This window comes from Leuciscus leuciscus (genome assembly GCF_965113295.1).
Source record: "Leuciscus leuciscus genome assembly, chromosome: 1".
In the NCBI taxonomy this organism is placed as follows: domain Eukaryota; kingdom Metazoa; phylum Chordata; class Actinopteri; order Cypriniformes; family Leuciscidae; genus Leuciscus; species Leuciscus leuciscus.
Window position 1 is genome coordinate 65,568,841 of NC_138725.1, and position 17,738 is coordinate 65,586,578.

The following is a 17,738-nucleotide window of genomic DNA, read 5'->3' on the forward strand; positions in this document are numbered from 1 at the left end:
AAGGATTTAAAGTTTTATTATTGAATAACATAACAGACAAATACAGAAAAAGACAGACTTATAAGTGGACATTAGATATGGCAAGGAAACCTGATTTCACATTTCTATTCACTACCTCCATCATACTACAGAAATATTCTGAATGATAAAAAATAGATGAGAATTAACTTGAATCTATCACAATGGGAAACTCTAGCAGAGAAGGCTTTCGGGGGCCGGCGTGTCGCTGCTGGTCATTAAACATAACCCTTGACCTGGCCAGCTCCACCCGCTCGGCGTGGGCTGCTGTCGCCGCTGCTAAACGTAGGAGAGGAGGGAATCCCGGGCGGATTGGACCCTGCGTAGAGGAGAGATCCACCGATCAACAGCAAAGCCGAACCCCCCCAGCCCAGGTAGAGTGCGGGGCCGAGCTCACGTTTGTGAGGGGCTGCAACATAGGGGTCATAGAAATCCCTAATGATGGAATGGGCCGTCCAGCAGACGGGAACGAGGATGAGGAACCCTGCGATGACAAAGAGCACGCCAGACACGCGGGCCAAACGCGCCTTGAGGCTTGGGAGGCCCACGCACTGGGTGCACTTGATACCCAGAACACCCAGCGTGAGCGACAGGGTGCAGATGAGCAAAGCGAGAACCAAAAGACCTCGGGCAGCCTTCATGTCACTCGGAAGAGCCAGCAGGCTGTCATACACCTTGCATTGAATCTCCCCTGTGCTCTGCCAGATGCAATTCATCCACAGGCCCTCCCATGTGATCTGCGCCGTTACAATGTTGTTCCCGATAAAGGCAGTGACCCTCCACATGGGAAGGATGCACACCAAGAACCCGCCAACCCAGCCGATGATGGACAGGACCAGGCCGAGCAGCTGCATGCCGGTGGTTGCCATGATGAATCTTTTCCAAGAATGATCACTTGGAAGAGTCCAATGGATGGCACAGACAGAAACCTTCGATACACTTCAAGGTCAGCGAGAAGGGCAAAAATAAAGTCCTTTCCCTTTCTTCGTAAGTGAGTTCCAATAAAGAAACAGCGTAGTAGACTGGCAAGTGGACCTAAAGATTGGAACAGAGGAAAGGGTATAAGTTACAGTAAGTTACTGTTTGCAGGAGCCAAACTCTGAGAACACGTGCTGATAGAAGTTGCAGTCTTGACATGGATTCTTCAAAATCATTTCTAAACATTCATGGTCTTAAAGCAGGCATGCCCATTCCTGCTCCTGGAGGGTGTTTACAGCGGAGTTTAGCTCTATCCCCAAACAAGCACACCAGAAACAGACAATCAAGGTCTTTGGGATGACTAGAAACTTCCAGGCAGGTGTTTTGGAGCTAAAATTCAGAAAAGTGCCCCTCACATTTGCAGGACTGGAAACCCCTTTCTTGAACCGGGGGTGTCCAATCCTGCTCCTGGGGGGCCAATGTCCCGCAAAATTTAGTTCCAACCTGCCAAAATGCACCAGCCTGAAAGTTTCTAGTAATCTGGAAGAGACTGGGATAGCTGCAGATTGGAGTTATGGGCTTGCCAAAAGGTAGAGGCGTGCCAAAAAGGTACACAATGCTACAACAAGAAACTAACCCCTAACCCTACCCTACTCCCCAACAGGCAGCTTTTCGAGACCAACTGCGAAGACCTTTCGGCACGCCCTTTACTCCAATCTACACATACACACACTTGATCTGGAAGATCTTGATTATCTGGTTCAGGTGTGATCGCTTGACACTGTACCTCAAAGGGACTTTGTACACTATCAACCCCTAAAAGGTGGATATAAGTACTCTAGAATAGTGGTATGTTCTGTTTAGGGGTAAATGAGGTACAATGATGTCCCTTTGAGGGTACTATTGAGGGCACCACTAAAGGTACAATTTACTTTCTGAGAGAGTAATGTCAATAACAACAGAAGATCATTTCAAATTGGCTCTCAATTTGTTTTAAAACAAGCAAATCTTTCTGTTACAGTAATATGTTTATGAGTAAACATTCAGCATTCCATCAGAAATGTGCTCAGTTTTTTGCTAAGATACTTATGAATTACTCAATAAACGTCATTATGCAAGCTATCTAAATCGACCTTGAAGTGGAACTACTTTACTAGGTGAATGAACTTTTTGGATATTGTTCCTGTATGTAGTAGAATTCCAGGTAAACAGCTTCCTTTCTTGTATTAAATGCGTGTGTCGTTCGTCTGGTTTAGTCGTGTTTTGTGGTTATGACGTTATGACGTGATTATATCAAACTAGTCACATGCTAACAAGCGTAATGTCTGCTGCCGCCTACACACTATATGACTTCCAAAGATTGCTGTTCTTTTCACACAACACAGCTGTCTGTCATCACTGATGTCTTCTGCTGTCAAAACACATTTCACTCTGCAGGAGCTGAATAGCTGGCATATCTAGATATTTAACCTGCTAAACGCCTCTCAGACATCTGTGGATCTCTCAGATTGTGTGTTTTTGAAAATACAGACAGCAAACTGTCGGCGAGGGGAAAATCAGAGCTAACACTGTGTAGTGTAACTTGTGGCAATACCTTTAAAATGGTGTTTATTTGATTGTTTACTAGCTGTAATTTCAATCGTTTATTTTTTTTAATCATTTTCAGAGGAATTTGTGATTGTGCCACAAATGCTGTTTATGCATCTTAACTTGTAATTCAGAACATTCCTTTAAATATTCATGTGGTTTTACACATAAATATTTAGGGACTGTTATGTACAGTGAGCATTACTGGATTCAATGTACATCGGAGAGAATGGGTCCTTTTCACACTGTGGTGGGTGTAGAGCTACGCCTGGTGGGGTGAGTGGATTATCTCAGAAAAACATGAGGAGCCTCTGGACACAAGAAGCTTTCTTTGAAACGTTCAGAGTGGGCCAAGCAGACTTGAGTCTGTTTATGTCCAATCTGAATGCAGTGCTGCATAAGCCTCAAAAAACCTCAAAAAACACTCAAATGCGGTTTAAGAAAATAGCCTTTTAGTAACATTTCAAGTTATTTACTGAACCATTAACTTCTGATTTCCATGATAAATGACTGAAATTGTCGTTACCTGATTGACGACAATGAAGTCCCTGAAGTTGAACTCCTTCCACAGCCACTCATCTGCTAATCCTCTATCTTCTTGTGTTGGGTTCCTTCGATCTGGAAACAGAGCTTGACCTGAAATGCCATAAACCTGCGATGAAGGTGAAACCTACAGATTCAGACCTCTGGAGAGGCTCAGCCTGGGTTAATGTCACTTGGGTTGTATGTTTGAGAGTGAAGTGCTGCCCTCTGGGATGCCAGCTCGGGTCTGTGTAGCGGTGGGCAGAAGCATGCGCTTATGTGCGCGTTCGTGTCAGCGTGTGAATGCGTTAATGTGTCTTGAGTGTGTCTCCCAGTGCCTGGTGTACCAGCACAATGACTCGCTGTTCTCTCGCCCTCGCGCTCCTCGATCCCCAACCCGTCCATCTAGTCCTCTTTTTCATCCTTCGCCTTCTTGTTCCTTGAAGCAAACTCCATAGTTTCTTACTACCTTTCATTCATTTCACTTTCATAAAAGTTCACAGAGCGAGTACAAGTATGTTAACGTCTTACTTTCATGTCTATGTGACAATGGAATATGTGTGAAGTTATAAACAACATTTAAGGAATAAATAAATAAGAAAGCACAATTGTAGCTATTGCACATTTTGGATTATAGAAACTTTTATGTTTTCAAAAGTTTGGATCAAACCATTTTGTTCATTTAAAGAAATGCATTAACTTCATTTGATTATTGTAAACAAATGTTTTTAAACATTTTACAGAGAACATCTCAGTGGTACTTGCCCGCACAAAACGTCCTATACGGTGTTGCAGGGCACTGCTATGCTTTTTGAGATTATTACAAAGTAAAACATTTTTAAAAGTCTGTTAAGAAACAGTCATAAAAGTGTGCTCATCCTATACTGTGGCCTTTTATTTTGTTAATATTATATTATCTGCAAGTAGTTTTTAAATATATACTTTTAAGATTTTACGTACAATTCAAGTGCACGTTCAGTAATATTAAGAGCACTTATTTTTTGCTAGGATACACAAGTTAGGTACTTATTAGCCCAAGTCAAAAGGGTCGGACCCCAGGTCTCAGTGATATTCCAGTCTCTAAATTCAGTCTTCAGTCAATGGGATTGTTTTTTGTTTTTGTTTTTTTTTGCTTGTTATATTGTCACCTCTCATGAAAAACTTGCACAGTTTGAGGTATCCTTCATGTCTGTAATTAAAATAAGGCTTTAGGAAGCACCAGTAATAAATAAAAAGGAATATGTGTGATAATAATTATAATAATTGCACCCTATAATGGCAGTGGTAAAGGAAGTGAAAGCTGTAATGGCTGGCATATTGTTTCAGATGCTGCAACAGCTGCTGCTGATGATAAGGGGAGCAGTGTTCTTTTCCCCATGGGGTCGTCCCGGGCTGAAGATGGGGTGGAGCTTATCTGTGAAAGTATCTTTGAAAGTGTAGATATGAGTCCCGGTATCCAAACAATAGAAAGACACGCGTCCCCCCTCAAAGTCCAGGTAAATAGACACTCTTTTGGGCTTGTGACTGAGGCTAAAGGAAGTTGGTGGGATTGTGTTAGCAACATACTGGGTGCCATTCTTTAAGCTAAGCGTCCAGAAGCCATTGGCTGGACATATTGTGAATTTTCCCTTTCTGTTGACAGATTGTCTGGCTACACCCAAATCCCAGTCAGTCTTGTCTCCAACCTCCACTTCCCAAAGGTGTCTTCCATAGCTGAAGGCTTCCTTGGACATTACATTGGCCACCCGGTCAAACCTCTTGGGGTTCTCTGGGACTTCTTGTCGCTTATTGGCGTGTCTAACCTCCTTTCGGTCCTCGGAGATGTAGAGGTAAGCGTGAGCTGTCCGGGGATTCAGATTAACATCGACTGAAAAGGAAGACAGACGATTGGCTTTCCAGAGAAACTCGTAATGACAGAAATCTAATTCTATAAAAACATCAATGAAAACACACCTGAGTACTTCTGCAGCCTCTTCAGTTCTGAAAAGTAATAAATTGCACATGAATCATAAATGGCATAAACATTTTTTACTAGCTTGCTAAAAGTATTACATTCTTAGCTGCATTCAAAGGTCACAGTTTAGCAAGTTATCTTAAACAGTTCGGACTTTATAACTTACAATTACGACTTTGTATCTCACAATTCTGAGGAAAAAATGTCAGTTTATATCTCACAATTCTGACTTTTTTCTTGTAATTGCGAGTTTATATCTCACAATTCTGACTTTTTTCTTGTAATTGCGAGTTTATATCTCACAATTCTGACTTTAATTCCCGCTATTCCAAGTTTATAAATTACAATTCTGAAAAAAAAGTCTGAATTGTGAGATATAATCTGGCAATTGCAGAACAAAAAGTTAGAATTGTGCGATATAAAGTCATTATTTTATGTTATGAATTTTTTTATTCCTTGGCAGAAACAGGCTTATTATTGGCCATTTTAAGAAGCAAAAGTTTAAATTGTACAGCTTTTGGCCCCAAAACATGGAAGTTTAAAATGTCTAACTGCAAAAAAAAAAGCTTGCATAAGCTTGATAAGTGGAAGAAGCTGTGAGAAATATGTTTAGTACTAACAGGCAAAATCAGTGTTATTTCAATCATACCAGCTTTAGAAAGTCTTTTAGCTTCCACCATGACCTTATCCATGAAGTCAACCACAGCCTGGCTGGTGACGCCAACACAAGGATCAGTCTCCAGTGTGACTTTAGTCCAGTCTCTCATTGCTCGCGGTATATGACTGAAGCTCTATAGATGAAAGTAGATTGATTATTCTTTACTCTGCAATGTTAAAAGGAATAGTTCACCCAAAATGACAATTGCCATTGCCCTCATGTTGTTTCAAATCCTTTTTTTTTTTTTCATGTAACAATGAGGAAAACTTTTGATGAATTTCACACTGCTCTTTTCCATAAAATGAAAGTTCAAGGTTCATATATCAACACTCTAAAAAATTATTCAGAAAAACAGAAACCATGCAAACTAATAAGGATCGGGAACACAGGCAAACAAAAAAACTAAACTAAAACAAACTAAACAAAACCCTTTTCTGTGTGTTTTTGGAGTAGATCTGTTAGTGTTTAATGTTCTGTTTTGTTGGGATTTTGTAGGGGTTTCTGTTATGTTGTCGTCTTATCTGAAGAGTAGAGCCTGTGGTTAGCTTGAGGAAGGGCCAAGAGACTATTAGACTTCTGCACTTTACATTAAAGCAATAACTATGTGTGAGCCATTGCTCTGATGGTTTCTTAATTATGTTAGTACATGTACTATGACTCATGCATTATATTCCAAGCCTCCTGAAGCCGTGCGATTTGTGAGAGGATCAGACTGATATTTAATACATGATTCACTGTAAATCTATGTGCTGATTTCACAACCAAATGCGATGTGAGTGACATTTTATGGGATGGAGAACGAGACATGAGAGTTATGGCAGAGGGGAAGATTTAATGATAAGAACAACGAAAATTGCAGTCTGTTCTTCGCTTTTAGCTATTACATGACTTCAGAAAACATTGAAATTACAAATCTTTTGTGGTTATTTTTGGAGTAGACGTGATCATTAAACTGTAGTTGTGTGGAAAGCAAAATAAAGAGTCTTAAAAAAAATGTTCATGTTCTACTGAAAAACTTGTATATGGTACAAATACTTGTATAAATACTTGAGTATGGTTTTGGAACAACATGAGGGTGAGTAAATGTTTACTACATTTTTGGGGGAGAACAATTCCTTTGCTATTAACATAATGACATAACATAAAGACTAGACAAATTAACACAAAGCAAAAAGAAAGAATCAAACAAAACAAGAAATGTGATTACCTTTTTAAGACGCTCCTTGTCATTCAAGAGCTCTGGGTTGGCGTGTCCATTGTCCAGTTCAAGGATTTCTTTCTCCAGGTCTTTTACAAGTCGTTCAACCCTTTTCTCCGCCTCTCTTTGTTTCTGCTCCACCGCTGCCACTACCAGTTTATGGCCGTTCTCTAAGGCGCTCAACAGAGAGGAAAACACCCTCTGGCTTTCCTGAACCTCTCGGAGACATGAGCTCTGTTTAGAGAAAGAACAGTATTTCTTTTAGAAATAATTGTAATAAATCGGGTTCAAGCAAGCAAGCAAGTTTAAAAGAATGTTTCACACAGTTGCTCTTCATTTACTGTTATCATGTTTTTAAACACTACGTCACGTACCTTTAGGAACTTTAAGGAATTCTGAAGTTTCTCAATCTTTTGAACTCTTTCCTGAATCATTTGATCCACCTCTCCTGCATTCTTCTGTTCGCAGTACATGAGTGAAGAACAAAACCACAAAATTGTTAAGTAGTTTTTAGGAATGCGGTCTCATTTAAAATGATTTAAGTGATCCACTCACAGGTTCATCTTGAAGTTCATCCATACTGAAAAACTTCGATTTAGCAGCCATACGTGTCTTCCTGTAGTTTTCGGTGACGTCCGCCAGTATGCGGTTCACACTGATACGTGGTCTGGAGCCAAAGGCCCTCCTACAGAGCGGACACTCTTCTGTCCCGCTGCGGCTCCAGTACGTGCGCAGACACATTTTACAGAAGCTGTGGCCACAGGGTGTTGTCACTGGGCTGCTGAACATGTCCTCGCACAGAGAGCACAAGAAGTGCTTCTCGGACAGGAGACTCATGCTAGATTCCATCCCTGAAAGATCACAATTCTGTATTGCAAATCACATTTAATTATAAAAAGAGTTTTTTTTCCCCCACTTTTAACCATTAAACACATACCACAGGTCTTAAGTGACCCGGGATGTCATTATAACTACCCTCCACCGCATTCATTTTTTAAAGTTAGACATCAGCCTTCTTATTATTCCTCAATCAATTTATTATAAACAACATAGCAAAAAAAAAAATTATAAAAGAATGCCTGTTTTCCCATGTACATTGTGTAAAAAATGTAATAGGGTCGTTCTTCACCTTGATGTGGTGAAGAAGCTGTCAGCGATCAAAATTTTGATTTTGAAGATGTTGAAAATTATAGTTTTGAGAATATGTTTGAGATCACGAATATGAGCCAGATGCTGAATGTACTCGGAAATGAGTACATATTCCTCATTTATTCACAGTAATTAGCCTACATTTTACTATAATTATTACAAGTACATAGCACTAAAGACACCTCATTTAAAGTGTGACCAAATAGGACATCTGTATAGCCTGTTTTATCCCAGTACTTAAGGGCCTGGTGATGATCTAATGAACGAAAACTTCAGCTAAGATAAGAGATCAGAAAATTCTTGTCAATAAGCATTAGACTCATTTAACACAAAATAACAGGGTAAAAACACATTCTGCTGTCCTCTACCTAACTTGACTTTAAGCATTGACTATCATGTATAAGCTTCAGCTATTGTGCCCATGTACATGTTTGCAAATGCTTATATAATGAGTCTGTGTGGCATTCCATTCAGTGTAATGGGGATCTTCACTGGCCTCTATTCAGAGTCAACACAGAGTGGTATGGGGAAGAACAAGTTCAACCAGAAACCCTGTCGTCATCAGGACTAGTCAAAATATTTATCTAGCAGGTTTCAGGACAGATTTTCAGACATGTTTCTCAGTAGCTAAAAACATTTAGTAATTGGTTGAAATAAAAAATGAACTGCACAGTTCAAACTGGAACTCTATTATACATTTACACCCTTAAAATATTTACCACACAGTTGGATATTATTTATAAATCTGTATTGTAGCTGTTGCTCTTTACATTGTGAGCTAACATTTAAAGGTACAAGGCAAAGGTTACAGTAATCTCATTGGATCTTACCTGTACTTCAGCGTATGAAGAGAGTTGTTCACGTCTCTCACGGTGAGTTTCATAGAGTGAACTGGATCGTATAGTACACAGGTGTGTTTTCAGCAAGGGGAGGAGCCTTGGACTTTACACTGAGTCATGCACATTACCACATTATACAATCAAACAGCTTTAAAGTGTTGCAGTAGATTTTATTCTTGTTCTTATTTAGACAAAATATCAAATGTACAACTTTGTAAAAAATACTTCAGTTAAAAAAAGAAGAAATAAACAACATCTCATATATCCAGTCTCTACTTATAGTTTATGTATTCAAAATATGTATTTACACAGTGTACATTTCTCATTGTGTAATTTATCAGCATAAATCCTTATTAAATTTTGACATAAATGCATTATTATCGTTAAAGACCAGCAACCATGATTTCCGGTTTGATTACAAAATAATGGCTATATATACACACGTGACGTCACAATTAGATATGGCCATTTGACAGCAATAAAGATTATTGGGTCATAACACTTTTTATTGGTTTACTGATATCAGACCAATCAGAACACACTTGATTGAACACAGTCGCTCTAATATTTTTCTCTGTTCTGAACTCAGTATAATTTCAAATGTTTTCCTACACTTTAAATTTTTTTTACTCAATTATTATTATAAAAAAAAAAAATTATTGTTAGAGGAACTTAATTTTTCAAAAACATCAAGTTAATTACTCAAAAAGAAAAAGATTGTTCCAAGTAATTGAGTTGTGGACCAGGCAATTAGTTAAATTCAACAGCTAAGATAGAACATGGAGAACATAACATACTTAGCATGTAAATTTACTGAATAAGTAAGATATGACTTGTCATGGAATATTAGCACAGTTATTGCTCATATGTCAATACCTTCAGAGTCAGACAGTCAAACACAACCTAATCACAGCACTACTCTTCAGCACAATGGTAACCACAAAAACTTCAACATCAACTATTTTAAGTCTCAAACAGAACAGCATGCTGCTAGAAATCCAACCTGAAATAGAAAGTTACAACTGGTTGTACGACATAGACAGTAGTGTCTGTTATGCGCATTAGGTAAGCGCGAGTGTGTGCCACCCCTTGTACTTTTGTGTTTGCCTTAGCTAGATATAGAGTAGATTATTTAGGGCATCGTGTACACAGAAGAATTTCTTTGTTTTCTACATTTTTCTTTTGGTAGACAGGTTAGAAGGATTAAGGATTTAAGAAGACCCTAAGGAAAATATTTGTTCTTTGATTTACCATTAAAAAAAATGTTTGTCTATGATAAATACTGTAAATAGCTCAATGCTGCGTCTCAGTCTAGTGGCTTCAGCTTTACATAAATAAAACCTAATGTCTTTTGCCACTTATATCTACACGTCATGGTTGCTTCTGTTCACCCACTCACATCTATAGTGCAATTTAATATCTGAATGTTTCGTTCTATTCCCCTATCTCACCTATCATCATAACACAGTCAAACTAGCCTGGGTGTGGGACAGTTTTGTGCTGCAGTTTAAAGCATCTGTGGACCACTAGAACTCAGGATCACTGACTCAAAATCACTCATTGTATCAGATTAAAAACATATTTTCCTTACGTCAAGACGACGTCTAAAGCTTTTCACACATAAAATAATTAACCCTGCATCATAGGCTATTCTGTGTAAATGGAGTCCTGGGTTATCTTGCTCTACATTTCACACTGCTCTTAATTTAACTTATAGGTTATTAATGTGTCATTTTAAATGTAGTGTTCATTTTTGTGTGCTGTATGCTGTACAATTTTTTGCACTCTATGTACATTTTTGTGTAGGTTTTGAATGTGTACTTTGAATGTGAATGTGTACATATTTGCATAGGTTTTGAATTTACTATGTGTTTTGTATGTACACTTGTGTATTTTGAATTTATGTACACAATTAATGCTGGACTCCCCAATATATAGGTTGTAATTAAAAAATATATTGGTTGAAACATATGTATTGTTTTATACAAATAAATAATGTATTTGAAAACAATGTGTATTTTATTTATTAAAATAAGGTCATAAAATAAATATTTAACTCAACTGTTAGGTTATTTTAACCCAACTGGAGTTTAACCCAATGCATTGGGTTAAAATAACCACAGTTGGGAAGGTGCTATACCAACCCATAGTTGGGTTATTTTTAACCCAACATTTTTAAGTGAGCAGGGTTAACAATTAATCCTGGGTTTCATAAGCTGACATTTCAAACTTTATACATTCCTAAACCTTGGGTTAAAGTTCTTATTTGCATAATTGCGGTGTCAGTGTCACTGACTGGTCATAAAGCCTCTATATTGCAAATCCTGATTTTTCATATTGCCGACTGTCAAGTTTATACTGAATGATCTGTTCAGACTATAAAGGTAAGAATGAAAGGGTCTCTCCTTCACTCCAACTGACACGCTTTCTGTCACCATTTGACATTTTTATCCTCAAATAATGTTACTACTGTTTATACAATGCGCTGTGTTTCTGTGACTTTCTAATGCTCACTACACATTGTACGGTTTTCTTCTGTCCCAGACGAAAGATGACCAGTCGTGGTGATTTCAGGTGTTGGGCGGATATCCAATGGCAGTTGATTCCATAAGCGAGGGGCAGCTACGGAAAAAGCTTCATCACACTTCGTTTTTAGACGGGATTGAAGGACATACAAAAGAAACCTATTTGAAGATCTGAATGTGGAATAAGAAGATCTTTGAGATAAGAAGGAGCTTGATCATTAAGGGCTTTAAAAACAAACAACAACATTTTAAACTGGATCCTAAAATTGACCAGGAGCCATTGGAGCGATGCTAAAATAGGGGTGACATGGTCCTATTTATGCCCTGGTCAACAGCAGATGACAGAGGAAGACCCAAGTACAATGAATTACAATAATCTTGTGATAAAAGCATTAATAACCTTCTCCAAATCTTAGAAAGACAAAAATGATGACCCATTAATGAGACCATCTCTCAATCTCGGGGGACCCAAGACAATTATTTCTGTTTTGTCCTCATTAAGTTTGAGAAAGTGGTTAACCATTTTTTAACATCATCAAGACAACAACCAACAACGGTTGAATGGAATCGCCAGCTTTCAACGGTATGTACAACTGGTATCATCAGCATATAAATGAAACAAGATATTGTGCCCTCTAATAATATTCCCCAGCGGACGCATATAAGTTAAAGAGAAGAGGGCCCAGAATGGAGCCCTGAGGTACACCACTAATAAAAGGAGCTGAAGAGGAGGAAAACTTACCCAACGATACAGAAAGTTACCTGTTTTTAAGATATGAACTGAACCATTGTAAGGCAGTTCCCTCTAATCCTGCTCCAAAGCAGGGTTTCATAACTCCGGGTTTAACTTGGTGCCAACCCCGCTTCTGAATTACAAGTGGAGCGCTCCTGTACCCAGGGTTAAAAGTGGGGTTTAGAACGACAATAACCCAGGGTTAAGCCCAGTGTGAAAAGCTCTATACAGTCTGTAGAAGATCCAGCGGTGTCAGAGGCTGACTCTGTGCACTATGCAGTCCCTTTGTGGGCATCTGCAAAGGAATTGTTAATGTAGCTCCACACTGCATTAGCTGCACCTCCAAGTACACCACCTAGAGCAGCACCAATAGCAGCTCCAACTGCCATACCTTCAGGTCCTATCGCAAATCCAAGAAGTGCGCCTACTAATGCTCCTTTTCCAACAGCAACAGCATAATCAACAACTCTGACAGTGAAGCCAAGCTTGTCTGCGACAGCCAGCTCTGCTTTCTCTCTGCACTCCAACTGTATCTTTTCTTCATACTTCTTAAATTCACTGACAAGTGCCTCCCCTGACTGTTTGTTCTCCAGCACCTTAAACATCTCCCTGATCTCCTTCTCCTTTGATTTTCTGAGGAAACGCTCCTCTAACTGAATTCTTTTTTCTGCATCCTTAAATTCCGGGTTTGAAAACATGCCATGCTCCGAGACCATATCATCTACCTTGGCAAACAATGCTTGCTTCTGGCTGCCTTCAGTCCGGTTTTTTTCTTCATTGAAGAAGAGGTAGTTCTGGATACATTTCTCAGCAAGCTCTCTAAAGCTCTTGTTCTTCTTAACCTCATCCTCTATGGACAGAGTTGTCAGATCTCTCTCATGATATAAAACAATCAATGTGTGCTTCAAGACACGATCTCCAAAGTAGTGCACCACAGGCTTCAGTATGTTCATTATGTCAGAGGTCAAATGAAAAGGGTCTAGAACAATCACTACAGCATGAGGACCTGGAGAAGAGAAACAAACCGCCTTCCTGAGCTCCTTATGAAGCACACTCTCCGGCAAGTTGTTGTCTTGAAGATTTGGTGTGTTGACCAGGGTTATGTTTCTCTCCTGCACAACCCCTGAACTTTTCTTGGTAGCTGAAATATTGACTTCATCTGCCGTAAAGACGTCTGGCCCCAACACAGAGTGTGTCAGTGAGATCTGATCACGACTTGAGCTGCCAAAGACCAGCATCCTCAATGATGTTTCACTGCTCACTGTGAGATGAAGTAAAAAATAAAAAATAAAAAATATTTATTATATTAACCGTAATTTATCAAATGTTCTGATTTGTACATCAACTCACTGTTAGGTCTTTCGTGTTCAGAGCTCCCTCTTCTCCGAAGTTTCACTTTGACTCCAGCCATTTTAAGAGTAGCACTGACAGGGGTTCACAAATTCAGGATATGCTAATCTATTAAAGAAAAAGACATTTTGAAAGACAAATAATATTTATACATAGATAAAATAACTAAAATAACTAACCACAAAAGAAGATATTTTCAGCTAGTTGCTGAAATATATATATTGATTAAAAAAGTCACTGTTTGGATTTACATTAAAATTTTAAATTTAAATTCAAATGCTTAAAAGTCTATGATTTGTTTCTAGCATGTTGTATGTTTGGGAATAATTCTTCTAACACTAACTGATGGAACACTAACGGATGAACATTGTAGCTTTTCATTTCCTAAACAATGTAAGAAGACACAACATGGTCATATTCCAGGATGACAACGTCCAGATTCATCAGGCTCAAATTGGGAAATAATGGTTGTGAGGGAGCATGAATAATCATTTTCACAGAGGAATTGGCACCTCTGAGTCCAGACCTTAACCAAACATGTATGCACCTCTTGATGGAAAAGCATCAAAACATTTATTTCCATAAAGAGGTGCATCAATTTTTAGTTAAGATCTTCTAAATTCAAAATATTCATAAAAACTATAATACTATCTGAATGACGCTAAATAACACTGTTTGGTTACCAACATTCTACAGAATATCTTTTGTGTTATGCAGGAGAAAGAAAGTTATAGATTTGGTACGACATACGTGACTGTGAATATGAATAAGTGATGACAGAATAAAAATTTGGGGTGAACTATCCCTTTAAGTTTTATATTTACTACAGAATTACAACAACACAAGATCTAAAAATAGCAACCATTCCAAAGCATGTAGAATATTAATATAATAACTTTTATATATAAAAAAAGAAAGACAATAACCTCTGAAATTTACCTCTGAAGTCAGATCATGTCCATGGTACACCAACCCAGCAGCATCCCACTAAAAAAAAGCAACAAATATTATGCATACAGATGCAATTTTATTACGTGGTAGGCATATTTCCTAATTCTGGTTTATTACCTATTTATGTAGGCCAGCGCGGTATATTTAGGATACAGTGGAATCATAGAGATTATTTTTTTTAAATATGTATAACATTTTTTTTTAAACCCAACCCAGCCTCCATAAACAAATGCTTACTATAACAACCCCTCTTTGATCAGCAAAAAACTAGAGCAAATTGCGAGACAACGCAAAAGCATTGACTTATTATGTTTCCTCACATCTCATATTGTTTTTCCCACACCGCATGTCCCTTTAGGGCGGGCTCCTTATATATGGAGCTTTTGATTGGTCAGACCGCCTGCCTGCCTTTTTCCACTGCTTTCGTTTTGAAGAAAAACAAATATATATATATATATAGGCCTATATGTATTTTGTCAAAAGCGCCTTTCAATTGTTTATTTTGAAAATTACTAGCCTACTAATTTAAAAGAAAATGCTATTGTTACTATTCCGGTGGCCCTGGGTTCAAAATATTATATTCAGAGTTGTCACTCTCCTTAATACATTTAGCTGTCAGCACGCAAGTTTCTACATGAAAACAGCATAACATCTGTCACAAGATTAATCTCAGACGAGCCCTATAAAGTGCAGCATTAAACGCGCTTCTTCATTCGCATCCAATATCCATAACAATTATTGACTAATCAAAATATCTGTTCTCGTGTTAGAACAGTCCCTTCGTGAACTTTCGTTTTTGCATGATACGTTTTCTCAAACAATTTCTTCTGTAACAAATGCATTATAGATTTGTACATACCCATGTTTTCACCAAAGTAGCCTACAACTTGGTGAATGTGCGACAAAAAAGTTGTTTGGAGAAAAGTACGCGACAGAACGTGTGAAAATGAAAGTAGGCTACTGTAGTCCTATATAGGCCTAGTTCGCAATTATATGAGGAGTGCTGCCTTTGAAGTTGCGTCATGTAGCGTCACTTAAAGTAAAAGCCCCTACCAGAGAGGTTACCAGGATGTCATAAAGTTCAAAGTCACCTTTTTACTTTAAGAACGGGGTAAAGCAAGGAAAACTACAATTTACCTCATCAAGACGACATAATGAACAACACTCATTCGTGGAGGTGTAAAAACAAGTTCTTTGTGACATGCAAGATTTATTGTATTAAAATTTAAATGCAAAAGAAAAGGCATGAGAGTCGGCTGTTTTTGTCAATTTTAAGTTTTAATTTAAAATGTTTGCGATTTTAATATAAGTAGCCTACATGGTTAAATATTTTACCACTTGCTTGAGCAACTTAATATAGCCTATAAATCTATATAAGTAAGGCATTGAATTATACGTTGTTTAAATTGTGTTTCAACATGAATACGTCCATTAAAGAGTGTATATGTGTAAAAAGAGAATCGCAATGCTGACAAAACCTTTTTTTTTTATAAAAGTTGCTGATAACTTCTGGATTTGAAATAAAAATGATGAGTATGTGTTTATGGTACAGCCGCGGATCAGTTACGCACTGCAAACGCATCATATGTGAGAGCACTAAGCGCGTGCTGCTCCTGCACCGCATACGCCCTGCAGATGGAGTAGTAGGCCTATGTGTGAAACAGGCGTTAACCTCTGCTTTCTCATCTTACACATCACACTCCACTGTTATGTTGGCCATTTCAGTAGATTTACTCACTAACAATGTTGTGGAAACTCAATTAATAAGCATGGAAACTAAAATATTGTAGTATCGTGCAACAGCGCACATTCTATCAGCTGCAGTTTTGGCGCCTCAGTCCCAATACTGTAAATCTCGACGTACATTCACATCACATGTTAATGCAGCGGTAGAGTTACACTCACAGGACACTGCACTTATTCGCAATCACAGAAGTTCATTATTTGCTCGAGCTTTAAAGCTTTGCCGGGTAAACATTTAATTTTCGTTCTGTTCTGACATGATGCACTTTTTCTGAGCGCGTACGCCTGAGGCACGCGCGCACTGTCAAATAGCGCCAAACTGGATTTTTGTTGGGTCAGACCCATCTGCTAGCGATGGAAAAATATGCACAAAACAAGCCACTTTGAAATTTTGCTGCTTTCATGAATACAAAAGATGGGTGACCCTCCCCCTAGACTAAAAAAAGTTGGATGACCCTCCCCTCAACAAAGAATAAAAAGACATGACCCTCCCCTATTTTCCTCCGGTGGTCCATTCCATTAATACTGAACGGTCCCTTATGAACCTTGATCTGAAGGAGAACATAAGACATCACCTTAGATCAGAATTAGCGAAAAAATAGCTAGTATTTTTATGATCTAATTTATCATCAGATGGACAGATCATTTTTCAGGGGAGTCAGGGCTTATCCTAGGGGAGGCACTGCCTACCCCAGCCTCCCCTAGACACACCCCTGGCCCCTACTTTGAGTGAAATAGCAAATTTGTTTATAAAACTTTAAAAATGTTAAAAAAAATTGTTCGATTCAAAATATTAATTCAAAATACTGCCTTAAACATATCTGCTACTGTCTTGAAACACACAGCAATAAATGCAAGGTAGCTTTATTAAAAACAGAAAAGTGTTGGACAACATAATCATCAGCAAAAAGCAAAGCAAAAGGAGGACAATCCACAAGACAATCTAGAATGTACAATTCAATACAATTAACCAATTCAACTTTTCAGTAGATTTTTATAACATATGTAATTAAAAATATTCTATTTTTATAATTATTTAATATTTTATTCTACTTGACACAACATTATACAGTCAAATGACCTCTAAAGTAGCTATGTTTTTACATGTTTCCTTATCCATTTAAACTGCTCTTGAGAAAGGTGTGTTTGTCTTTAAGGAATGGGACTCTTGTGCACAAGCACATGACAGGACGTAGGAGGCAGCCTCTCACACGCTAAGTGTAAAAGGTGCAGCATGGCCTAATACAGGGTTCCTCAAACTCGGTCCTGGAGGGCCACTGTCCTGCACAGTTTAGCTCCAACCCTGATCAAACACACCTAGCTGTGAGTTTCTAGTGATCCTGAAGACATTGATTAGCTTGCTCAGGTGTGTTTGATCAGTGTTGGAGCTAAACTCTGCAGGACAGCAGCCCTCCAGGACCGAGTTTGAGGAACCCTGGCCTAATATTAAGGCCTTTGGCAGTAATGCAACTTTTTGGATGCCTTAAAACACTAAGGAAGAAGAAGAAGGAATATCAAGGCCTGACACCTAAATGGGGCTCAGGTTGATAATCATCTACTGCTTGGATTGTAAAAGACTCTTTGTGGACACCT

General features: G+C 38.4%; 3 protein-coding genes across 5 annotated transcripts; all 3 read right to left on the reverse strand.

The window, feature by feature from the left end:
* cldnk (claudin k) lies at positions 1-3,588 on the reverse strand. Its single transcript, XM_082180043.1, has 2 exons — positions 3,050-3,588; positions 1-1,053 (listed from the first exon to the last, which is right to left on the reverse strand). Exon 2 carries the CDS (start codon positions 885-887, stop codon positions 237-239), a length of 651 nt encoding a protein of 216 aa, XP_082036169.1. The 5' UTR covers positions 888-1,053; positions 3,050-3,588; the 3' UTR covers positions 1-236.
* A 161-nt stretch (positions 3,589-3,749) lies between these two features.
* Positions 3,750-8,933, reverse strand: btr02 (bloodthirsty-related gene family, member 2). 2 transcript variants are annotated; one of them, XM_082180004.1, is made up of 7 exons: positions 8,835-8,933; positions 7,411-7,722; positions 7,230-7,313; positions 6,865-7,089; positions 5,649-5,790; positions 4,999-5,025; positions 3,750-4,912 (listed from the first exon to the last, which is right to left on the reverse strand). In XM_082180004.1, the coding sequence occupies exons 2-7, from the start codon at positions 7,702-7,704 to the stop codon at positions 4,368-4,370; spliced, it is 1,317 nt and encodes a 438-aa protein (XP_082036130.1). In that variant the 5' UTR covers positions 7,705-7,722; positions 8,835-8,933; the 3' UTR covers positions 3,750-4,367. The 2 variants fall into 2 exon arrangements, with proteins under 2 accessions (XP_082036130.1, XP_082036129.1); XM_082180003.1 differs by having other exon boundaries at positions 7,411-7,706; positions 8,835-8,929.
* A 555-nt stretch (positions 8,934-9,488) lies between these two features.
* On the reverse strand, positions 9,489-15,444 carry LOC309506262 (GTPase IMAP family member 7). 2 transcript variants are annotated; one of them, XM_082180023.1, is made up of 4 exons: positions 15,262-15,444; positions 14,391-14,438; positions 13,452-13,559; positions 9,489-13,362 (listed from the first exon to the last, which is right to left on the reverse strand). In XM_082180023.1, exons 3-4 carry the CDS (start codon positions 13,510-13,512, stop codon positions 12,374-12,376), a joined length of 1,050 nt encoding a protein of 349 aa, XP_082036149.1. In that variant the 5' UTR covers positions 13,513-13,559; positions 14,391-14,438; positions 15,262-15,444; the 3' UTR covers positions 9,489-12,373. The 2 variants fall into 2 exon arrangements, with proteins under 2 accessions (XP_082036149.1, XP_082036150.1); XM_082180024.1 differs by having other exon boundaries at positions 14,378-14,438.
* Positions 15,445-17,738: the final 2,294 nt, after the last annotated feature.

Bases quoted from the DNA above. Each gene is read 5' to 3' on its own strand.
- LOC309506262 (XM_082180023.1), bottom strand. From the start codon at position 13,512: ATGGCTGGAGTCAAAGTGAAACTTCGGAGAAGAGGGAGCTCTGAACAC. The intron at 13,363-13,451 runs GTGAGTTGATGT...TTCATCTCACAG, and splicing joins TGAACACGAAAGACCTAACA to TGAGCAGTGAAACATCATTG.
- btr02 (XM_082180004.1), bottom strand. From the start codon at position 7,704: ATGGAATCTAGCATGAGTCTCCTGTCCGAGAAGCACTTCTTGTGCTCT. The intron at 5,791-6,864 runs GTAATCACATTT...TTTCATCTATAG, and splicing joins ACAAGGAGCGTCTTAAAAAG to AGCTTCAGTCATATACCGCG. The intron at 5,026-5,648 runs GTATGATTGAAA...ATTACTTTTCAG, and splicing joins TAAAAGACTTTCTAAAGCTG to AACTGAAGAGGCTGCAGAAG.
- cldnk (XM_082180043.1), bottom strand. From the start codon at position 887: ATGGCAACCACCGGCATGCAGCTGCTCGGCCTGGTCCTGTCCATCATC.